Consider the following 21,808-nt stretch of genomic DNA (forward strand, 5'->3'; position numbering starts at 1 on the left):
TGACCTCCTCATCTCTACGCGATCCCCACGGTCCCACCATGACCCCAACATCCCACTGTGACCCCCAGGTCCCCACCTTGATCTCCACCTCCCCACCTCCCCACTCTCCCTATGACCCTCCACATCCTCCCATGACCCCGACCAAGCCCTATGACCTCCACATCCCCACGGTGAACCCCACCCCACCACAATCCCCTTGTCCCCACATCCCGCTGTGACCCCCAGGTCTCTACCCTGGCCCCCCCACCCCCCTGTGACCTCCACATCCCCATCGTGACCCCCTTCATCCTCACCGTGACCCCCAAGACTTGGTTCTGATATAACCCCCCCATGCCCTGACTTCCCCCCTCGACCCCTACCCCTTGCCCCCATGACCCCACTTCTCCCTTTCCCACCTCCCCCCAGTGGCCCTCTACTCCGTGCCCTCTGTGACCCCCTGCCCAGGGTCTTGAATGCTGGGATGTGAGCCTTAGGAGACTCAGGGGGAGGGAGGGGAGATGTGGGGGAGGGCAGAAAAGACCTGACCCCAGGTCCCTAGGCTGACGTTTGGTGGCTGGGGTCTGACTCTGGTGGGCAGTGAGGGTGGGTGGGTGGCCTGTCCCAGTGGGGGCTGCAGCCAGGGGCAGCCAGGCCTTAGGCCCTTCCTATACCTGAACCTGCAGGGCCGGCCAGGAGAGATCTGCATCATGGGGCCCAAGGGTCAGAAGGTGAGCTGGGATGTGTGAGGGAGAGTGGGTGATCTGGGGTGTGTGGGGAGAGTGGGTGATCTGGGGTGTGTGGGGAGAGTGGGTGGGCCGGGGTGTCTGGGGGAGAGTGGGTGGGCCGGGGTGTCTGGGGGAGAGTGGGTGGGCCGGGGTGTCTGGGGGAGAGTGGGTGGGCCGGGGTGTCTGGGGGAGAGTGGGTGGGCCGGGGTGTCTGGGGGAGAGTGGGTGGGCCGGGGTGTCTGGGGGAGAGTGGGTGGGCCGGGGTGTCTGGGGGAGAGTGGGTGGGCCGGGGTGTCTGGGGGAGAGTGGGTGGGCCGGGGTGTCCAGGGGGAGAGAGGGTGGGCCGGGGTGTCCAGGGGGAGAGGGGTGGGCTGGGGTGTCTGGGGGAGAGGGGTGGGCTGGGGTGTCTGGGGGAGAGTGTGTGAGCCGGGGTGTCTGGGGGAGAGTGGGTGGGCTGGGGTGTCTGGGGGAGAGTGGGTGAGCCGGGGTGTCTGGAGGAGAGTGGGTGGGCCGGGGTGTCTGGGGGAGAGTGTGCGGGCCGGGGTGTCTGGGGGAGAGTGGGTGGGCCGGGGTGTCTGGGGGAGAATGGGTGGGCTGGGGTGTCTGGGGGAGAGTGGGTGTGCTGGGGTGTCTGGGGGAGAGTGGGTGGACTGGGGTGTCTGGGGGAGAGTGGGTGGGCTGGGGTGACTTGCGGGAGAGTGTGTGAGCTGAGGTGTCTGGGGGAGAATGGGTGGGCTGGGGTGTCTGGGGGAGAGTGGGTGGGCTGGGGTGTCTGGGGGAGAGTGGGTGGGCTGGGGTGTCTGGGGGAGAGTGGGTGGGCTGGGGTGACTTGCGGGAGAGTGTGTGAGCTGAGGTGTCTGGGGGAGAGTGTGTGAGCTGAGGTGTCTGGGGGAGAGTGGGTGGGCTGGGGTGTCTGGGGGAGAGTGGGTAGCTGGCGTGTCCAGGGGGAGAGTGGGTAGCTGGGGTGTCTGGGGGAGAGTGGGTGAGCTGTGGTTCTGTGGGGGTGAGAGAGTGAAGCAGCAGCTCTTTGACACCCACCCCTTCCCAACAGGGAGACCCCGGCTTTCTTGGGCCTGAGGGGCTGGCAGGAGAGCCTGGCCCCCCCGGCCTCCCTGGGCCCCCTGGTATAGGGCTTCCTGGGACCCCGGTGAGTATCTTTGTCCTTTCTGCCTCCTGCACTGAGAGCTGAGCTGAAAGTCAGGGTGGGGGTCCTGCTGGGGTGGGGTGAGAGCAGATCTGGCTCCATCTTGAGCCCCTGGAAGTCTCCTCCTGACCCTATTTCTGCCCTCAGGGAGACCCTGGTGGCCCTCCTGGGCCCAAAGGAGACAAGGTAAGCACTGGCAGGAGTGAGGACTCGGGGGGTGAGGGGTGGGCTCACAGCTGACGGGAGGAAAGATGCTGAGGTTGGGGCAGCAAGTATGGGTTGGGGAGAGGGAGGCGATATTTTCCGGGGCCCCGTCAGGCTGCTGTGAAGTGGCTCTGTGGGGTGGTGCTATGGGGTGTTGCTGTGGGGTGGTGCTTTAGGGTTGTACTGTGGGGTTGTACTGTGGGATGTTGCTTTGGGGTTGTACTGTGGGGTGGTGCTGGGGGTGTTGCCGTGGCCCATCCCAGGGCTGGCAGACGTGGGATGCTTAGCCGGGTGCCAGGCCTTGGAGGAACCAGAGAGCGGCCTTAGCTGGCCCTGCTCCTTTTTGGAGCCTGCTGAAGCAGGTCCTGGAAGTGTCTCTGCTGCTGATTCTGGGGTCACCAGCTTCCTCCTGTCCCAGGGAAAGGGCTGCAGAGGCCTCAGGTTCTCCTTCCTTTCTGATCAGGTGACCCGGACCAGGCGTGGGCAAGGACAGGCCGTGGGAAAAGTCTGGGGACCCGATACTGGGGAGACTGAGCGAGATGGGCCTGCTCTTCTGGGTGGGGCAGGATGGCTCAGGGGGCAGGGCACTGCACTGATGCGCCTCCCAGTAATCCCCTCTCCCACCACAGGGCAGCTCCGGGACGCCGGGAAAGGAAGGACCTGGTGGGAAGCCTGTGAGTGCCTCTACCCCATGGTGGGGGGTGCGGGGGGCTCTCTCCGCATTGACTGCCCAGAGCCGACTGGGCTCTCCTCAGCACCGCTTCTTCTCCAACAGGGGAAGCCAGGGGTGCCCGGGCTGAAGGGGGAGAAGGTGAGTCTCATGGTGGGGTGGGCGTGGGAACCTCTCTGCGTAGGTGCCCTGGGCCTCCGGGGGCCCTGCCCCTTCTCTGTCCCTAAGTAGTCTGGCTCGCCGGGGTTGGACCCCCCTGGCCCCGTCACGTGATTTATGGATTCACAGAGTCTCCGCCAGGGTTTCTGCAGTGAGAAACAGGCACGGCAGCTCCTAGGGACTCCTGGTACGGAGGGAGTTTCCCGCTGTCAGGAGCGGTCCTGAATGAGTCAGCAGGATGGAATACTCCACCGAGATGTGGCCTGGACACTGGCACGCTCAGCGTCTAGAGAAGGGGACAGGAGGTCCCGGGTCTCTGCCAGTGTCTCTGCTCCACCTGTGCCCCCGTGGTCTCTCCCTCTGCTAGGGGGACCCCTGCGAGGTGTGCCCCACGCTGCCTGAAGGGTTCCAGAACTTCGTGGGGCTTCCCGGAAAGCCGGGGCCCAAGGGAGAACCAGGTGATCCTGCACCAGCTGGGGTGAGTGCCCAGAGGGGCTCCTGAGGGCATCTGGCCAGGGAGAGGAGCTGGGCAGGGTTGGGCTTCCTTGTGTGGCCATAGAGAGGGTCTTGGGCTTAGCATGCTGGGTCAGGAGTGAACCATAGAGTTCGGGACTGGCTAGAAGGCCACCCTTGTCTCCATGGCAACCTCACAGAGCACTTGAGGAGACTCCAGGATGCCTTTTGGGCAGGTTGGGCTGGAGCCAACCCTTTTAGTGAGTGACATCCCCACTGTGAGAGTGAGGATTGGGGGATGGGCACCTGGGTGGGGTTTGGGCCCAGACCCCTGACTGCAGGACCTCACTTACCCTTTCTTTCAGGAGAGCCTTGGAGCTGTTGGCCAAAAAGGAGATCGGGTGCGTGTCAGAGCTGCCTGGTGGGCCGCTTCGCCCTTGGTCCATTCTGTGATTGGACCCCAGGACACCCCGGGTGGGGCAAAGGGCGTGTGGGGCAAGACGTCCTTGTAGGTAGTTGGGGGCGCCTGCACCCCTTCTCAGTCTGTGAACCTTTTCTCCCTGCAGGGAGACCCCGGCATCCAAGGCCTCAAAGGAGAGAAGGTAAGGGAAGGCCGGTGCCCTGCTGTGCCCCTTCCCCGGGACCCCCTCTCACCCCTTCTCTCTCTCCCCAGGGGGAACCTTGCTTGTCCTGTGTCCCCGCGCTGGAGGCCCACGGGCTCCTCACAGGGCTTAAGGAAGGAGCCCCTGGCCCGGGTCAGCCCGGCCTTCTGGTGAGTGTTTGCTTCCATCGAGGCTTCTCATGCCTGCGTTCCTCAGGGTCCGGCCTGTGGCTGCCTCTCCCCCAGCTCACTCTGCCCCTGCTCACTGGCCCCCCGGGCCCCCTTCTTTGCGCCAGCAGGTTGGCGGCCGTGGAACACATTGCTGAGCAGAGAGCAGCAAGGCCGTGGGGTTCCGGGAACTAGCCCCTCTTCCTGGTGGACTCTGGGCGGCCTTGCAGGGGTCTGAGAGGGGAGAGCCTGTGAATATGACTTTACTTTTCAGGGCAAAGTTGGGGCTCCAGGGCCAACGGGGCTGAAAGGAGAGAAGGTGAGACTTGGGACATGAGGGTTTCTGGGCAGGGCGGCGTGGGGGTAGGGGTGCCTGAGCAGGAACTGGGAGCCCGGGGACAAGGGGTCGCACTTTAGAAGCACAGCAGACCCGGCATTGCTCTGTAGCTGCCCGGCAGCCAGGACGGGTATCGGAGAGTTCGAGGGCCGCCCAGAGACCCTCCGAGCTGTGTCTTCCTTCCTGGCCTGCTAGAAGGATCTAGAAGGCGCCCCAGACTGCCCCTAGCAGAGTGTGCCCGTGGGATTCCTCCTCCTCAACTTTAAGGGGCAGGAGCTCCCTTCTCCCCCATTTCACAGGTGGAGAGTGGAGGCCCAAACACGCTAAGCACGTGGCCCACAGCCTTTGGGAGGGAGGGAGGGAAAGATTTGACGGGGACCACGTCTGGGCAGCATCTGGCTTCCTCCTCCTCGGCCCACTCACTCTGTCCGGTGCCCTGGTCCCTGTTTGTCCTTAGGACCGCAATGGGGACAGGTGACAGCAGGGAGCGTAGGCTGCAGTGTTCCTCCCCTGAGTTCTCTGGGTACCCGCAAACTCAAGTGTGAGCCCCAAGATCTCTGTCCGCTCCCAGCGCCTGTCCTGCCTTCCCTGCCTGCCTCCTAGCCCTGACTTCTCTCCCAGGCTCCTCACCTCAGCACTTGGCTCACCTCCAGCCCCTCGAGCCCCAGGCTCCAGGGCTGCCCTCCCGGTCCCCTGCTTCTCTCCATCCTCTCCCCCGTCTGCGGCTCCACGGCTCAACTCTGCGCTTCCCTCAGCCTCCCACCCGGAGCCCAGGGTCCCTCCCCTCAGGGGGATGCTGGCAGGCTCCCCACAGCTCCTGGAGAAGCCATTTCCTCCTGCAGCCAAGTGGTCTTATGACAAAGACCTCAGCGCCCTCATTTCCCTACTTAAAATCCTTGAGACTGACTCTGTACCAGAGACCTGCTGTGCCCAGCCAGACTCAAAGCCCAGCCGGCCGCGTCCTGTCTGCCCGGCCCACCTGCTTCTCCCCCGGGCTGCCGTGCTCATCTCCCATTCATCTCTTCCTTCCAGAAAACGCCAGCATGGGGCCCACCTCTCGGGTTTTTGTATTTCTGGCTCTCAGCGTCTCCAGCCTCTTTTTCTCTCTCCTCTCCCCATTCTGCCATTATTCTCATCTTTGTGATGATAATCGTGCTGGATGCTTCTGTGACCACCCTCTCTAACATGACCTCCCCCCCATGTCTCATCTCCTTCCTTCCTTCCTAGCACTCACTCATGATTTATATATTCACATATACGTACATACACGAATATATTATATTGTGTTTCCGCCCTTTGTAGGTGCCAGGGATTGAGCCTGGTAACTGTGCACAGCACTGTAATAAGTGCAGGCATGAAGAGGCCTTCTCTGCAGTGTGTTTTTGGGGTGTATTCCCAGGAACTGGGGTGTATTCCCAGGAAACGTACTGCTGGGGTGCAAGGACGCTCAATTCCTAGTTTGTTTATTTACTTTTTGAGGAATGTCCATATTGTTTAACAAAAGGCTGGACTGGTCCACACTCCCACCAGCCGCAGGAGGCCTGTGCTCTCCCACACGAACCACACAGCCCCCTTCAACGCTCTTGCCGCCCTGCACGAGCCTGTGAGCGCCACGTAGCACGCTGGTCTGTGCTATTCACGGCCATGTCCCAGCACTTGCCCGATGAGTACTTGGGGCAACGGAGGCAGCAGCCCCGTGGACAGGGTCAGGACTGCAAGTGGGGCTGGATTCTGTGAGAGAGACCAACCCCAGGCTTCCCCGGGGACACCCTCTCCCCTAGACCTCAGTTTCCCTTACCAGGAGTGGGGGGAGCCTTGAGGTCCCCAAGGGCTGCTTTGGGACTTGGGTTCGATGCAGCAGCTCGCTGCCGCCCTCTCTGACCCTACTCTACTCTACTCTCAGGGTAACTTCGGGGTGGCGGGACCGGCAGGCAGCCCGGTAAGTGCGGGGAAAGGCAGCAGGCCTGGGGTCGGAGGTGCTGGGGGTCACCCTCTGCCTCAGATGTGGCTTTTTAATCATGTAGGGACCACCAGGGCCCATGGGACCAGCTGGTATCAAAGGAGAGAAGGTGAGTTGGGAGCCGTGTCCACCCGCAGCCGGCGTGGGCTTCCCGCACCCCTGTTCATCTTGCTCTCCTTCCGGCCTTCCCAGACGCCTCCCTGCCGGTGGGGACCACGAACCCCAAAGCACGAGCTCCCCTTCACCCCATAGAGGTGCCGCATCAGGCCCCAGATTCTGGGTCAGGGGCCCCAACTCTATATTCTTTCGGCAGGGGGAGTCGTGCACACCCTGCCAGAGCCTGCCCGGGCCTCTGGCTGAGGACAGCCTGGTGGCGGCGGCACTGCCTGGCCCTCCAGGGGAGAAGGGGGAGACAGGGCCTCCAGGCTTCGGGCTACCGGGAAAGCAGGTGAGTCCCAGGTCTCTTGGGGGCGGCGGGGGGGTGCATGCAATGGACTCAGGGGAATGGCAGGACCCTGCCTGGGTCTCTGGACATGGGGCACCATGTGAGGAGGGGTCAGTGCTGTGTCCTGACGCCTGGTTCTGCCAGGGGCTGTGGAGACCCTGCAGATGCCTGGGATCCCCCAGACCTGGGAGTTCACATTCCAGCGTGGCCTTTGTGAGCTCCGAGGCTGTGCCCAGTTTCCGAGGGTGGACTGGGGGTGGACCTTCGGAGTGGGCACTGCCCCTGGGGGTGGGAGAGGCCCCGCTGATTCCACCACACTGTGTGGGACCTACCACGCACGCCTGCTGCATAGACTGCTGCGTGTGTGTGTGTGTGTGTGTGTGTGTGTGTGTGTGTGTGTGTGTGTGTGTGTGTGTGTAACCCAAGTCCCCTCATACACCACACACATCACACATGCAATAGTCCATTTTTGAGGGGAGCCACCTCCTGTGGTCCTGGGGCTGGAGGCCTAGCGGTATGGTCAGGGCCCACGAGGGCCATCCCCAGCAGTGCTCAGGGGTCACTGGGGCTGCACCCAGGGATGCTGAGGGTCTGAGTCGTGCCAGGGACGGGACTCAGAAGCTTGCAGAGTCACACATGTGTTCTAGTTTGAGCTCTAGCCCCAGCCCCAGCCTCTGCTATTTTTAAAAATTTTTTATTAGTGAATCACCGTGAGGTACAGTTACAGACTTACAAACTTTTGAACTTTTGTGCTTGCATTTCAGTCATACAATGATCGAGTACCCATCTCTCTACCGGTGCCCATTCTCCACCACCAATGATCCCAGTATCCCTCCCCCCACCCCACTCCACCTCTGTGGCAGAGCATTCCCTTTTGTTCTCTCTTTCTTTTTGGGTGTTGTAGTTTTCACTAGAGGCATTGAGTGGCCATTGTATTCGATCTATAGTCTAAGTTCAGCTCCCATTTCTCAACCTGAGTTGGTCCTCCATATACCCTTTACTTGGTGTTCCCTTCTCTATCTAGCTGCCTTTTCCCCCAGAATTTGAGCCTCTGCTATTTTTAATCACCCCCATCTGACAGACAAGGAAACCGAGGGGCAGGGAAGTTAAGAACTCCATCTAGGGCACCCAGCAAGACTCTGATCCGTTGCTCCCCTTCACCTCACCGCATCACTAGATGGCAGAGTTTTGGCTGTTGTGCTTTTGTATTCGGTTGTGTTCCTTGGGTACAATAATGTGCTGTGCACTTGGGTGTCCAGTGGGCAAATGGGTGCCAGCAATGCTCTCTCCTCAGGGCAAGGCCGGAGAGCCTGGACTGAAGGGGCAGAAGGTGAGAGAACCCCAGTGGGCCGGGGCATGCCCTCACCGCCTCTGTCCCTCAGCCCTGCACCTGCTCCTCGCCCGCCCGGTGCCCGGCGCCCAGCCCCCAGCCCCAGAGGGAGATTGAGTGCCTGCAAGTCCCAGACGCCCATGCCTTCTCGAACCCTCCTTCCAACAGGGTGACACTGGGAGTTCTGGAGATCCGGGGACACCTGGCACCGCGGGGCAGCCAGGACTGTCGGGAGAGCCAGGGGTGCGCGGCCCCATGGGCCCCAAAGGAGAAAAGGTCAGTTGGGTGGCAGGTAGCCTGCTGCGGGCAGCAAGAAACCAGGCCGCGTGCTTGCTGTCTGCCAGGCTGGGAGCCCTGACAGACGTCAGCCTCATCCCAGAGGGCCAGGGGCCTGTTTTGACTCCCCAGACTGGAGTGGGGGTAGCGGAGGGACGGGGTTCTCAAATGGGCTCAGGACCCCACTTCAAGCTGCCTCCTTCCTTCAGCCTGGCTGCACCGCCCCCCACGGCCCCCCAGGCTCTGACCAGCCCCATCTCTCCCCAGGGTGAGGGCTGCACTGCCTGCTCCGGCCAGCAGGGGGCAGTGACGGACTTGGCCGGACTTCCTGGGAAACCTGGTCCTAGAGGGGAGCCGGGGCCAGAGGGTGTGGGCAGACCTGGTAAACCGGTGAGTGCCCTCCACCCCTTCCCGGCCAGGGTCGGCTCCCCCGACTTGGCCCACCTTCCTGTGGGACCCACGCACCACCTCACATCTTCCAGGGCCAGCCCGGTCTACCAGGAGTTCAAGGGCCCCCCGGGCTGAAGGGCATGCAGGTATGTGGGGTCCGAGGGTGCAGCTGTGGGGACCAGGGCCCAGTGGGCCTGGATGGGGAGTGCAGGTCAGGGTGGGGCAAGGAAGGACCCCAGCCCTGGGGAGGGGCCCGGCGAGGAGGGACCCACAGACAAAGATCGTGGTCATGTCTTTAGGGAGAGCCTGGACCTCCAGGGAGGGGAGCCCAGGGACCTGAGGTGAGTGTCCAGAGCCCCCTTTCCTGCCCGTGCCCTCGACACTTCCTCTCATCGGCACCCCAGTCCTCTCTGTCCCCAGATCACAGAGCTCTGCCTCGTGCTCAGGGACCCTGGGGTGCAGCCCGGAATAGCTCTCCTGCTTTTGCCGTGGAGGCGGCTGACCTTGCTTTGACCTCCTCCCCTGACTCTCTCTGTCTCCTGGGAGACCCACCCAGACTGTATCAGGGGGCAGCCTGGTGCCTTTTCTGACTTGCAGGGGGAGCCTGGAGCCCAGGGTTTGCCTGGTGTGCAGGTGAGTCCGCCCCCTGATTCTAGGGCCCCGGGGCCCTAGAGGCTGGTGGGGGAGGGCACCCTTCTCAGAGGAAAAACTAAGTCTGCTGCCTCCTGCAGGGGTTTCCAGGACCTCGAGGACCCCCCGGCCCCACCGGTGCCAAGGGTGCCAAGGTGAGCCCGGCAGTACTTCTGCGTGCCTGGCAGTGGGTGCAGGGCCATGGCAGCTGCGTGATGCCCTTCAGGGCTGCTCAGACCCGCTCTGACACGGTTCCCCTGTGCTCTCTCTCCCACAGGGGTCTCCTGGAGCAGATGGAGCCCCGGGCCCCGTGGGACCCCCAGGTGCTGGTGTCCGTGGACCCCCGGTAAGGGCCCCCCTCTGCTCCCTGCTGGGAAGATGGGGGCGGGCCCGCCCTCCCAGTGTCCCAGGGACCCACGTTGGGGGGACCTCAGCCCTGTGTCTGAGAAGTAAAGGCGTTCTGTCTGGTGGGGGGTGGGCACCGAGCCATGACAGCAGCCCCCACCCTCGTTTCAGGGTCTGTGGTCTGGTCGGAGCCACAGCTCCTTGGATCCTCACAGCAGCCCTGGCGAGAACGGCCGTTCCTGACCCCGGGCCGCTAATCAGGACACTGCAGGCAGGGCTGTGGGGGGCACAGGTCTGTCTGACCAGAGGCCCCTCCAATAGCTCCTTCCAAACTCGGGGTCCTCAGGGGTGGTCTGCATCAGGGCTGCCCTGCGGAACCAGCCACGATGAGGGAAATGTCCCCCCCGCGCTGCCAGGGTGGCCACAGAAGGCATTAATCCCTCAGACAGACACTGTGTCCATCTTAATCAGCTTAATTAGCCCCGTGCGGCTTTCGGCTGCCCTATCAGCAGAGCACAGATCTGTCCGAACCAGCAGCTCTTCAACGTCCTTTCCCTCAGAGACCCCCCCTTTGTTCCTGTCCCCCCACCTGTTGAAAGGATGAGTCTATTGAGAAAATTGTATCAAGTCCTAAGAAATGTATTTTCTCATTTTCCTTCATCAAAGAACTGTACAATAGCCGGCCTCCACTCACCTGAGCCTGCTAACACCTTCCACGGTGGTACCGTTTAAGCTCAAATCAAAGCAATGCCACCTTTCAGCCAGTCTGCTGAACCCCGCCGGGCTGTGGGCAAGCGTATAATTGGGGGACTGCTTTCGGTCACGTTGAAATGAGCCCGGTGAAAGGGCCCTTTTCTCTCCTTGTGGCTTCCTGGGGGGAATTCAGCCGCAGCCTTTAGTCCCCCGTGGGCTCCTTCCAAAGGCAGGTGAGGCCCTGTAGGATCAGGGATGCCCCCTGTGGGCTGAGTGCAGGCGGGCTCTGTGCTGGGCCCCGTCAGTGCCTTATGGTCAGGAGGTGGCCTCACTGCTGCCAGGATGCGCCAGTACGGCTGGGCCCGTGCACCTTCCTCCCTCAGCTGAGACCCTTGGGGGCGGCCTTCTGGGGTGGGTCACACACCCCCGGCCTGAGGCAGGGACCCTTCTCCCACACCCAGTTAGGCCACCTGCTGGCGGAAACTCCGGTCTCCTCTGTAGTCCACCAAGATAACTTGCCACCGAGGAGCAGGCAGCAGAGGGTGGGGAGCGGGGACTCCGGGAGCACTTGCACTATTAGATGGGTCACAGAATCCCTGTAAGCCTCAGTTTCCCCACTGGGAAAGCAGTTGGGACTTACGGGCCTGGGGGCCTCTCTGAAAGGTGCTGGGCCGAGATCTGACATTGGAAGATGCTCAGCAAACACATCTCCCTCCTCTTCCTCTCTCCTGTCTCGCCTAGGACAGTGGGTACCGCAGGGGTGGGGCAGGGGGATGGCGGCTAGCTGCTGTCCAGCCCCACCTGCTGACCTGACCTCTCTCCCTGCAGGGTCCTGCTGGGCCACAAGGACAGACTGGACTCGCTGGAGCCAGGGGGGTGCCGGTGAGTCCAGTGGAGGGGGCGTGGCGACTCAGCTGCCTCCCCCCGGCACCCCGTACACTCGCCTCCCTGTGTCTCTTCCCCACAGGGTGAAAAGGGATCCCGGGGAGAGAAGGTAAGTCCCAGGGCCGTAGCTGAGATGCAGCCCCTGTAGCCCACCGCCCCGGGCACCCCGTGTGGCTGGGCTGGGGAGGACTGGGAGAGAGGCCAGTGAAGGGCCTGAGGACAGCGGGGCTGCGGCCCGTGGAGGGAGATAAGGAGGAAATGGGAAGCAGCTGTTATGGCTGAGGCCCCTGCGTGCCGTGTGGTAAGGACCCATCGGCACGAGTCCACTCCTTCCCCGGTGTGGTCGGCCTTGTTGATCCCATCTTTCAGATGAAGAGACTGAGGTTCAGAGAGGTCCAGCGTGGGGGCACAGTCAGGGGCAGCCGAGGCCTGGCCGTCTCCATGGCTCACGCAACCTCCGGGCCAGCAGCTTGTGGAAGCGGCTCCCGCCTGCCCCCTCTGACCAGGGCCCTTGTCCTTCCAGGGTGACCCGGGGGAGTGCTCCTGCCCCTCCCGAGGAGATCACATCTTCTCGGGCATGCCGGTAAGCGATGTCGAGAGCCTGCCCCCGCCCAGGGGGAGGCCCAGCTTGTGTCTTGTGTCCACCGTGCAGGGCTTTGCGCCCCCCAGCCAGCTGCCCCCCGCCACAGCTCTGCTTGGTGTGGACATTGCCTATAACCTCTCCCCTTCTTTTGCGGTCGCCACTCCCACCCAGGGTGCTCCGGGACTTTGGACGGGCAGCTCCTGGCAGCCGGGCCCGCAGGTGTGTCGCTTGTCTCCTCTGTCTCGTGTCTGCCAGCACCGAGGCTTGCCCGCCCTGCCCGCGGCGCCTGCTTGCCAGTCTCACGCTCTCTTCCTCCCCCAGGGACCCCCGGGGATTCCCGGACCGCCAGGGCCCCCTGGAATGCCTGGGCTGCAGGTAAGGGGGGCAGACAGGGGCGTCGGGGGGCGGGGCAGGACAGTGTCCTGCCTCACACGGGGGCAGGAGGGCTCCTGTGTGCCACCCGCACCCCATCCCTTCTGAAGGAATGTCCTGCTACGTGCTGGCCGAGCATCCAGAACCCGACACCGTGCTCGGGCTCAGGCAGCTGTGGGCACCCGCATCCGGGCCCCATAAGAGCCCTTTACACAGGCGTGGGGCAGCACTCTGCGTTTGTTCAGGCAACTAGTATTTTTTGTCAGTGTTTTGGCCACACCCAGAAATGCTCTAGACCATGAGGTGCAGGGGCTGAAACAAAGGCCCCCCAACCTGCAAGACATGTGCTCCACCCGTTGAACTCTTTCTCTGACCCCGCAAGGATGTTTTTGAACACCTGCTATTTTCTAGGCACTTTTCTAGGTGCTAGAGATTCAGCAGTGAGCAAGAATGAAAAATCCCTACCCTCTTGAAGAGGGCATTTCAGTAGGAGAAACAGACCATAAGCAAGATGAATAAATAAAATATAGTATGTGGGTCAGGGAGATGGCTCAAAGGGCTCAGCTCAGACTGTGGGTTTGGGTTGGGGGGGGGGGTGCCTGGGTTCAATCCCCGGCACTATCTGCTTCCAGCATGGCCAGGAGTGATCCTCAAGCACTGCTGGATGTGGCCAAAAATAAATATAAAAGGAGAAAAATAGGAGAGCTGGGGAGATGGCTCAAAGGGCTGCCTTGAGTACGGAAGGCTCAGGTTTGACCCCAACACCGTAGGAGCCCCCAGCACCACCAAGAAAGACCCTCCCCCAGCACCTGGAGCAACGCCCAAGCACCATCAGCTGTGACCAAAATAAATAAAGACAAGGGGCCAGAGAGCTAGCACAGTGGGTAGGGAGCTTGCCTTTCAGGCAGCCAAATCAGGTTTGATCCCGTGTGGTCCCGAGTCCTGCCAGAAGTGATGCCTGAACACTGAGCCAGGACCAAGCCCCAAGCAACACCCTGCCCCCACCAAATAAACAAAGACAAAAAAGGGAAATGGGAGATGGGAGGGGGGCAAGGTGGATAATTGAGAAATATTGGAAAGAAGGTGACATTTGAATCCAGACTGAGAGGGAGGGAGCAGTGGGGCTAAGATCCCACCCAGTGGGGGGAAGGCATCCCACTCCCTCTTGTGTTTTAAGTCTTCTCTCCCATCCACATGAGCCTATGTCAGCGCCGGGGGAAGGGTGGTAGGACTGTTACATCACGGCTGGGTAAACTGAGTCTAAGAGGTGAAGGGCCTTGTGTGAAGTTATCGAGTAGGAGCTGGTAGTACGGGGCAGGGCTTCCCCGGGGGCCCCCTGCCTTCTCCCCTCCCCTGTGTTTGCGACAGTTCCCAGGGAAGCATTTCCCAGAGGGTTCAGGAAGCCCAGGCAGCAGTTTGGGGTTCTAGCTCCCGTCTCCTAAAGAGCAATTTTCACCCCAAAGTATCAGAGCATGGGCTCACAAAATCTCCCACTGAGCTGAGAATGAGCTCTGGTGGAACCCCTTTGCAGACGGGGGTCTCTGCGGCGTACCAATACTCTGCATCTCCTCAGGCGCGCAGGGCTGGAGGCATCTCTCAGCCCACCGTGGCCAGGTCCCATTCCCCAAGGCGGAGCTCCTGCTGCATTGCTGGGAAAAGGGGTCTCACTGCTGGGGGCCCTCAGCCAGGACACGGGCGGGACGCGCCACTCAGAGTGACCCATCAACACGCACAGGCTGATGTCCTGGGCGCCCTGCCAGGACCTGCTGGCAGAGTGACATGACAGCCATGTCTGGTCCCGGGGCCGAGCCCAACACAAGGCTGCCGTGGCGGCCAGGGCGTCTCCTGCAGCCCCTTGTGGGAAGGGAGAGCCCGGGGCCCCTCTCTCACTGCACAGAAACAGAAGCACCCCATTCATTCCCTCACCAACACCCCATTCAGTCACCTCCAACACCCCCTGTCACCAGCCCCCATTTCACAGGAGAGAAGACTGAGGCACAGAGTTTAAGAAATGTGTCAGATATACTTAGCCGAGTACAAAGTGAGTAGGTAACCCGTTGCTTCTACGGCCCAACATCGGGGACTTAGTTCAGGGGGTGGAGCAGGAAAAGAAACCGGCTCAGAGTTGGTCTGTGTGCAGTCCCGGGCTCAGCGCCTGTGGCCCCATGCAGTGTGGCCCCTGCAAAAGGGGAAGAGAACTGTCTAGTCCACACGGGCTAGAAGGAACACATGAGTTGTGAGAGTAGATCGGGGGCGCCTGTTCTGGGCCGTGTTCCCTTAGTTCATGCAAGGGAGGAGCAGTGCTCTGTGGTGGTCTCGGTGCAGGAGGGGCTAGGGCGGCGGGCGGGGGTGGGAAGCTCACTCTAAGCCTGTCTCAGGAGCGCTCCGAGCGAGCGGGCGGAACTCCAGAGCGCAGAGCCAGGAAGCAGCCGTGCGTTCACTTAACATGCCTTTAATCCTGCCTCCTCCGTGTCGGCTGCTGGGGTTTGAAATGCAGCATCCCCCTGGCCTCCGTGGAACATGCAAATCACACCTCAGGTCAGCCAGGGGCAGGCTCTGGGGGCGAGGCTTGCTCCCAGGAGTCTCCAAGTTCCGGCTCTGATCTGAGTTCCGTAGGGCCAGAGACCCCCCCCCTTCGACCGCACCATGTACCACCCCCATTTTACAGAATAGGAGATGGAGGCACAGAGGGTTTTGTTTGTTCCTTTCCCGCTTCCATAACCCGCCTCGGATTACACACACAGTGGAACTTTGCCTCAAGATAGGTCTGGACGCCCCCCAGCCTCCACCTCGCTGAGTAGGTCCATGTTCTGGGGAGTGGTGCCAGGGAGACAATCCAGGTCTCATGTCTGCAGCACATGCGCTTCACCTCTGAGTCACATCCCTGGCCCGTGGGGAGCACCTGGGAGGGCGAGGTCCTGAGCGGGGCAGAGAGGGAAGGGGCTGGACAACGGTGGTCTTCTCCCTGACTCCTACCCCCGGGGCTTCCTCTTGCCTTGGGCAAGTTGCTAACCCTCTTTGAACCCTTCGTGCTGTTCATTCATTTAATCTTTGCTTTTGGGTCACACCAGGGCTGTCTCCAGGCTCTGCACTCAGGGGCCACTCCTGGTGGGTGCAGGGGACCATCTGGGAGCTGGGGATCACACCAGGGCTGGGGCCGCAGGCAAGGCAGATGCCCGGTATAGAAGGACCTGCGGTACTTTCCTCTCCTGCCCCTCTTCGTTCTTTCCTAAAGGCCTGAGATTCAGTGAAGCAATACTTAGGGAAGTACATAGCTTGGGAAGAAGCAACTGGTACTAGAGTAAAGGGAGGCTCCTGCCCAACTTCCGGCCCCCCCTGAGCGGAGTGGGGTAGGAGTGGGGGTAGGGAAGGCGCGCCCTGTTGGACTGGCCTGGGGACCACCCTCCATGCGTCCCTTACCAATGGCCTGGAGGTTTGTACCTGCGAAGCTGGGATGAGAGAAAGAAGAAAGAATGAAGGACCAGAGCCAGAATCCCCCCAGCACAACTTGGGGGATGGGGAGACCGTGAGAGGGAGGCCGGGAGACCTGCTGCCCGCCAGGCAGAGAGGGGCTGCTCACGTGTGTTTCTCGGTGGCTGCAGGGCATGCCTGGGCACAATGGTCTGCCGGGACAGCCAGGGATGGCGGCGGAAGTGGTAGGTACCAGCCAGGACGCATGTCCACCCCCTCACGCCCTTCCCAGAGCCCAGCCTGCCGGGCCAGCTCCCATAGCTGCCACGGGGGTCCCTCAGGGCTCGGCCTGGCACTCGGCCCCGTCTGTCTCTTGCAGGAATCCTTGCCCACTGAGTGGAGGCTCCTCAAGGTAAGGGAGGAGGGCCGGCGGGGGCGGGGGCAGGCAGGGGCTCTGTGGGGAGGCAGCGGCAGAGCTGTGTCTGCGAGGCTGAGCGAGGACTAATGGGCTCCTGAGACGCGGCCCACCCTCATCAGGCCTCAGCAGCCTCAGCCCCGCCCGGCCCAGCAGCTCCCGAGCAGGACAGGTGGGTGAAAGGGTCAGAGTAGACGAGGGGCACTGGGTGGTGGTGGTCAGCCGTGTGGGGATGGCTGGGAGCCTGGAAGAAGCTTCCAGTCCTCGTCCCGGCAGTCTGGAAAGCCCCAGGGAAAGGAGCATCGGAGACGCAAATCTAGTAGGGCAGGATGGGGGCCTGGGGCCTGGGTCGGGGTGGGGGTATGGACTGCGCTCTCCCCTCAGCCAGCACCCTGAGGCCTCCAGAGCCCCTCTGGCACCCTTCTAACACAGTTGCTCGGTCCTGGGACCTCCCACTGCCCAAACAGGTCCTACCCCAACCCCCACCCCATCCTGCTCTGGTCTGAACACCCTTCCTGAGCACCCTGTGGAAGAATTACACTCCTGCGCCCTCAGCAGTTACTGACAGATCACAGTGTGTGTGCGCGCACGTGTGTGCGTGTGTGTGTACATGCATGTGTGCATGTGCGTGTGCACGCGCATGTGTGTGCACGTGCATGCGCGTGCGCATGTGTGTGTGCATGTGCGTGCATGTGCATGCATGTATGCACGTGTGTGTGCATGTGTGTGTGCATGGCCGCATCTGTGTGTGTGCCCGCTCATGTGTGTGCTGTGTGTGCATGTTTGTGTGTATGTGTGTTCGAGCACTTGTGGCCAGATTGTTGTGTGATCCCAAATGCAGGATTCAACTCTCCTCTGGGTCTTTTTGTCTGATGGCTACTTCACCAAGTGTTTAGAGAAGGGCCCCCAGGTAGGTACAGAATGGTCAGACGGTGCCAGCCTAGCATGCAGACAGACAGAGCTGGGTCTGGTCCAGGCTCCCCCCAGCTCTCTCTCAGGATGCTCCCAAAATCCCTCCAGCCCCACCAGCGCTTCAGTGCATCAGGACCCAGCGACAGGGCAAAGGTGGGCTCTGAGTGAGGGGCAGCAGTGGTCCTGGGGCTCCACAGTGAACAGGAGGGGAGGGAGCAGGGACTCCTGCCCAGGCATCCAGCGACTCCCCTGAGCCCTGGATAGTCTCCAGGCTCCCCAAGTCCTCTGGAATCTCCCCTTTTAAAGCGGGTCACTCAGTGTCCATCAGGCTCTGAGGGGCCCATGACCCAAAGAGATTAAAACTCCCACCAAGGAGGGCCGGAGCGATATTACAATGGGTAGGGCGTTTGCCTTGCACGCGGCCGACCTGGGTTTGATCCCCGGCATCCCATATGGTCCCCCAAGCACTGCCAGGAGCAATTCCTGAGTGCAAAGCCAGGAGTAACCCCTGAGCATCGCTGGGTGTGACCCAAAAAGCAAAAACAAAAAAACAAAAAAACAAAAAACTCCCACCAAGGGGCTAGAGGGCTAGTACAGTGGGTAGGGTACTTGCCTTGCATACAGCCGTACTGGTGTCAATCCCTGGCATCCCAGCTGGCCCCCTGAGCATCACCAGGAATAATTCCTGAGCACAGAGCCAGGAGTAAGCTAGGTACCACTGTACCACTGGGTTTGGCCACAGAACAGAACAAAACACAAAACCGAGAGCGAGGCTTTCTTATTGCGATGACGCTGGGGCCTGGGCCCATGGACCCTGTGGGGCGGGACAGGCAGGTGTCCAGGGCCTGGCACGCCTGCAGCTGCCCTCTGGCCCCCTTGCTCCTCAGCCGGTCGGTCAGGAAGCAGCCTTTCGAGCCCGCTCAGCCCCGTCCCGGCAGCATGTCCTCACAGTGGGTGCAGATGCAGGCACAGCCGGGACAGATGGTCCCCCCACGGCCCCTCCGCCTCCTCCCACACGCCTGTCTGCACAGTGGCTTTGGCTGGGCCCCACAGCGCTGCTTCCTGGAGGAAACTCAAAGCCAGTTGTGGGATCGGGTCCCCTGAGGATGGAGCAGAGCGGCCGCCGTGGCTCCCCACGTGGCCGGGCCCCTGAGCGTGGGGGTGGAGGTCCCCCCGGGCCTTCTCTGACCCAGGCCCCTCACCGCTCCCCGTGTCCCCTCAGACCATCTGTGGGGACTGCGCCCAGGGCCAGACAGCTCACCCGGCGGCCCTCATGGAGAAAGGCGAGAAGGGAGACCAGGGCATCCCCGGCGTGCCCGGCTTCGACCACTGCGCACGGGTAGGAAGCCGGCGGGGGGCGGCCGTGGCGCAGGGCTAGCCCCGGGCGGCCTCACCTAACAGAGCCTGTCACCGCCCACAGTGCTTCGCCGAGCGGGAGCGTCCGAGGGCCGAAGAGGCCCGGGTGAGTGGGCTGCGTGCTCTGCCTGCTGCCCTCAGCCCCGTGGGCATCGGCCTGGGGCTCAGGGCTCAGTGTTCCCCTCTCCCTCTCTCCGTCCTACTCCAGGGAGACAACAGTGAGGGCGACCCAGGCTGTGCTGGGAGCCCAGGCCTGCCGGGTCCCCCGGGCCTGCCGGGCCAGCGGGGGCAAGAGGTAAGGCCAGGGCAGCGCCCTAGGGGCTGGGGTCTCCAGGTGAGTGGCCCTCAGTCCCCCGGCTGCCGTTTCATCCCTGCAGGTGGCCGCTTGGGCCTGTCTTTTAGGAGACCTCCAGCTGCCGCTGGGGTCACCCAGTGTCCCCTCCTGCTCGGGCCACATCTGCCCACCTGCCCCCACCCCACCCCAAGCCTCCTTTCTGCTCTGGGACCCCGGGATGTTCTTCCTTCGCAGGCCCGTGGAGTCCCCTGCCTACAGCCCTTCTCCGGGAGAGCCCCGGCTCTTGTATGCGTCAGTTAGCTCAGGCCCCGCCTCACGGAGACTGCTGAGCTCTCTCTAAACGGAATCCTGCCCCCCCCCCCCCCCCCACACACACACACCTGGCACCTCACCCGCCACTCTGAACTACTGTGCAGGTCCTTCATTCGAGGATATTCTGAGCCCCCGCCATGTGCCAGCACGAGCCTCTGTCCCTCCCGCCCCCTGGGATGTGAGTGCCACAGGCTGGGCCTCAGCCAGCGCCTGGGATGTGGGCGCTGCTGCTCCTCGTGACTGCGGAGGAGGGGCTGGGCCCCGTGACAGGCCCACCCCCAGCTCTGGCATCCGGGCCCTCTGCAGACCTGGCTGTGCGGGCAGCAGGGAAGGCCCAAGCCCCCCACCCACTCTCCTGTGACTTCCTTTGCAGGGTCCACCTGGCGTGAGGGGCTCCCCCGGTCCTCCAGGCCCCATTGTAAGTACCCGGCAGCCCACATGCTCACCTGTGCTCCTCGGCCTCCCGCTGCAGGCCAAGGGGCCTCCCTCTGCCTCCCTTCGCTCTCGCCCGGGCGTCCATGGAGACTGCGGACTCCCCTCCCGGGAACCCCGGGACTGGCCTGCTATACCCCACGGCCCGTGGGCCTCCTCCCCTCCTGGCTCCCCCTTCCCAGCTCTCTTGCGCTTTGCAGCAGGGATCCAGGCCGAGGCTGCTTCTGGTTCGTGGTCTCGGACTGCATGTGGCGGCCGGGCCAGCTGCTCCCCACCCCTGGCACTCCAGGGGCGAAAGGTGGAGCCGCCCTCGTGGCCCTGAAGGGCCATTGCGGCCAGGGCAAGTGTCAACCTCTGTGGCATCCATGTGGTAGGAGAACAGGATGACTATAGAGAAGTCCGGGAGTATGGATCTTCCCTTCTTTTTTGTTTTGTTTTGTTTTGTTTTGTTTGAGAGAGAGAGAGAGAGAGAGAGAGAGAGAGAGAGAGAGAGAGAGAGAGAGAGAGAGAGAGAGAGAGAGAGAGAGAGAGAGAGAGAGAGAGAGAGAGAGAGTTCTGGGCATCACTTTAGAACCCAGAGGCACACGTGGGGCACACAGTGGCCAGGACACGGGTCTGAGGGCCCAGCGCAAAGCCCAGCCTCCCTTCCCGCAGGACGGTGGTCCCCTTAGGCTCTGCAGATCTTGATCTTGGCAAGGCGTTGGCCTGGGGGGCCGTTGCGGGGGCATTGGCCGTTTCCGTCTCTGCTGCTGGCCGAGTGAGTCTTCCGGGGCGGAGGCCAGGAGCAGACGTCTTCCTGGACAGGACTTTCTCCCCGTCTCTTTCCAGGCTGCCTTGAAAACCCCCCACGTTCCCCCCCCCCCCCCCACCGCAGGCCCATGCTGTGAGATGTGACCTGCCTGTTTCTCCCCCCAGGGCCCCCCAGGGTTTCCTGGTGCCGTTGGCTCCCCCGGATTGCCTGTAAGAACCCAGTGCCGCTCCGGCCCTCCCCGCCGGCAGCTCTCTGCCGCTGCTTCCGCTTGTCTCCTCCTTCATGTTTGTCCTTGTCCCCTGCAGGCAGGGTAGCTAACGACACACGGGCTCCCTGAGCCCCCAGCGGCGTGGACATCCCCCAAGGCCAACTTCTTCCCGCCCTCCCTCCTCCCGCCGGCTTCCTCTCATCTCCTCTCCGCTCGCCCCCTCTGTCCCTCCCTCCTCTCCCACATCCCTGTCCCTCCCCCCAGGTCCTCCCCAGCTATTTTACCTTCTTATTTTAAGCCGGTGCCTCCAGGGGCCTCTTTATTCCTCCCTTCTCACTTCTGCCTCCTGCTTCTCCCACCTTTGGTGTTGACTGAAGATTTGCTGAAAGTAGTTCTTGGGGCCTTGCCAGGCACCTGGCACCGAGCCCGGCAGAGATGCCAAGGCTCCAGGGCTGCACAGTGCAGGCTGGCACAGGTTCGCTGCCCTGCTGCTCGGCAGAGCTGCCCAGTGGCACCCCAGGATGGCGAGGCGGCCGCGTGCCCCTCCCTGGAGGAGACCCTGGGCCGCCTCTTCCTTTCCTCCTCCTTGGCTCCAGTCCCGAGGTGGAGCGCGGGGCGCCGACCAGCTCGGCTTCGAGGTCCAGGGCCCCTCTGCCCAGTTCCCGGCCTGCTGCCGCCAGGTGTCGTTCATTGCCCTGCCTGTCCTCGTCATCCTCGTCGTTGTCGTTGTCATCCTCGTCCACAGTGTGTTCAGTGCTCCCTGCCCTCACTGTTGCGCCCCCGGGTCACGGAAACTAACCTCCTGTTTGTCCGGCTTCCGTGGCCGGCCCGGGCTCTGCTCCTCCCAGGCCGGGAACGGTGGCACGGGGAGCAGGGCCCCTCCTTGTCACAGCTCCATCTGTCCCCACGCCCTCATCCTGGCCGGGCCTTGTCTGTTTCTGCTTGCTTGGGTGAGGGGCCATCTGTCCGTCTGGCCATCTGTCCTGTGTGGTGGAAGGTCTGAGCGCCGGCTTGAGGGCACGAGGGGAAGAGGGACAGCGGCCCCTGCGCGGGGGGCAAGCGGCCAGGGCGAGGGGCGGGGGAGGGAGCGGGTCTGGTTTTACTCCAGTGCACGCCCCTCTCCACCACTTTCCATGAGTGGTGGGGACCGCGCGGGGGGCCTCACAGTCTCCCCCTCTGGCCCTCAGAGAAGCTGGTTGGGGCCGGGGGGCCTGAGCAGGTGAGTGCTGGGTATCGTGATGCTGTGACGGGGACCACTGAGCCAGGGACACAGCGCCCGGCAGTCGCCCCTCAAGGGACCACCCAGTGTGATCTTCTCACCAGGCCCCCCAGCCACCTGCCTGAGAGACCCCCTGGGTGACCTGGCT

At 62.6% G+C, this 21,808-nt stretch overlaps 1 protein-coding gene across 2 annotated transcripts in view; it reads left to right on the forward strand.

Moving 5' to 3' along the window:
* COL16A1 (collagen type XVI alpha 1 chain) overlaps positions 1–21,808 on the forward strand; it is a 47,259-nt gene that overhangs the window by 12,211 nt on the left and 13,240 nt on the right. The window contains exons 18-50 of one of the 2 annotated variants that reach the window (XM_055139519.1): positions 663–707; positions 1,756–1,851; positions 1,996–2,034; positions 2,682–2,726; positions 2,828–2,863; positions 3,249–3,359; positions 3,700–3,735; positions 3,901–3,936; positions 4,008–4,106; positions 4,378–4,422; positions 6,344–6,379; positions 6,465–6,509; positions 6,714–6,848; positions 8,140–8,175; positions 8,344–8,451; positions 8,719–8,841; positions 8,934–8,987; positions 9,141–9,182; positions 9,439–9,474; positions 9,573–9,626; positions 9,749–9,817; positions 11,338–11,391; positions 11,477–11,503; positions 11,918–11,977; positions 12,149–12,196; positions 12,299–12,352; positions 15,952–16,005; positions 16,140–16,172; positions 18,310–18,426; positions 18,508–18,549; positions 18,652–18,738; positions 19,424–19,468; positions 20,398–20,442. In XM_055139519.1, the coding sequence (XP_054995494.1) occupies positions 663–707; positions 1,756–1,851; positions 1,996–2,034; positions 2,682–2,726; positions 2,828–2,863; positions 3,249–3,359; positions 3,700–3,735; positions 3,901–3,936; positions 4,008–4,106; positions 4,378–4,422; positions 6,344–6,379; positions 6,465–6,509; positions 6,714–6,848; positions 8,140–8,175; positions 8,344–8,451; positions 8,719–8,841; positions 8,934–8,987; positions 9,141–9,182; positions 9,439–9,474; positions 9,573–9,626; positions 9,749–9,817; positions 11,338–11,391; positions 11,477–11,503; positions 11,918–11,977; positions 12,149–12,196; positions 12,299–12,352; positions 15,952–16,005; positions 16,140–16,172; positions 18,310–18,426; positions 18,508–18,549; positions 18,652–18,738; positions 19,424–19,468; positions 20,398–20,442 (1,992 nt within the window). The remainder of the gene's footprint in view (positions 1–662; positions 708–1,755; positions 1,852–1,995; positions 2,035–2,681; positions 2,727–2,827; positions 2,864–3,248; positions 3,360–3,699; positions 3,736–3,900; positions 3,937–4,007; positions 4,107–4,377; positions 4,423–6,343; positions 6,380–6,464; positions 6,510–6,713; positions 6,849–8,139; positions 8,176–8,343; positions 8,452–8,718; positions 8,842–8,933; positions 8,988–9,140; positions 9,183–9,438; positions 9,475–9,572; positions 9,627–9,748; positions 9,818–11,337; positions 11,392–11,476; positions 11,504–11,917; positions 11,978–12,148; positions 12,197–12,298; positions 12,353–15,951; positions 16,006–16,139; positions 16,173–18,309; positions 18,427–18,507; positions 18,550–18,651; positions 18,739–19,423; positions 19,469–20,397; positions 20,443–21,808) is intronic. The other variant, XM_055139520.1, reaches the window with a different exon arrangement.

This window comes from Sorex araneus, chromosome 5 (genome assembly GCF_027595985.1).
Source record: "Sorex araneus isolate mSorAra2 chromosome 5, mSorAra2.pri, whole genome shotgun sequence".
In the NCBI taxonomy this organism is placed as follows: Eukaryota; Metazoa; Chordata; class Mammalia; order Eulipotyphla; family Soricidae; genus Sorex; species Sorex araneus.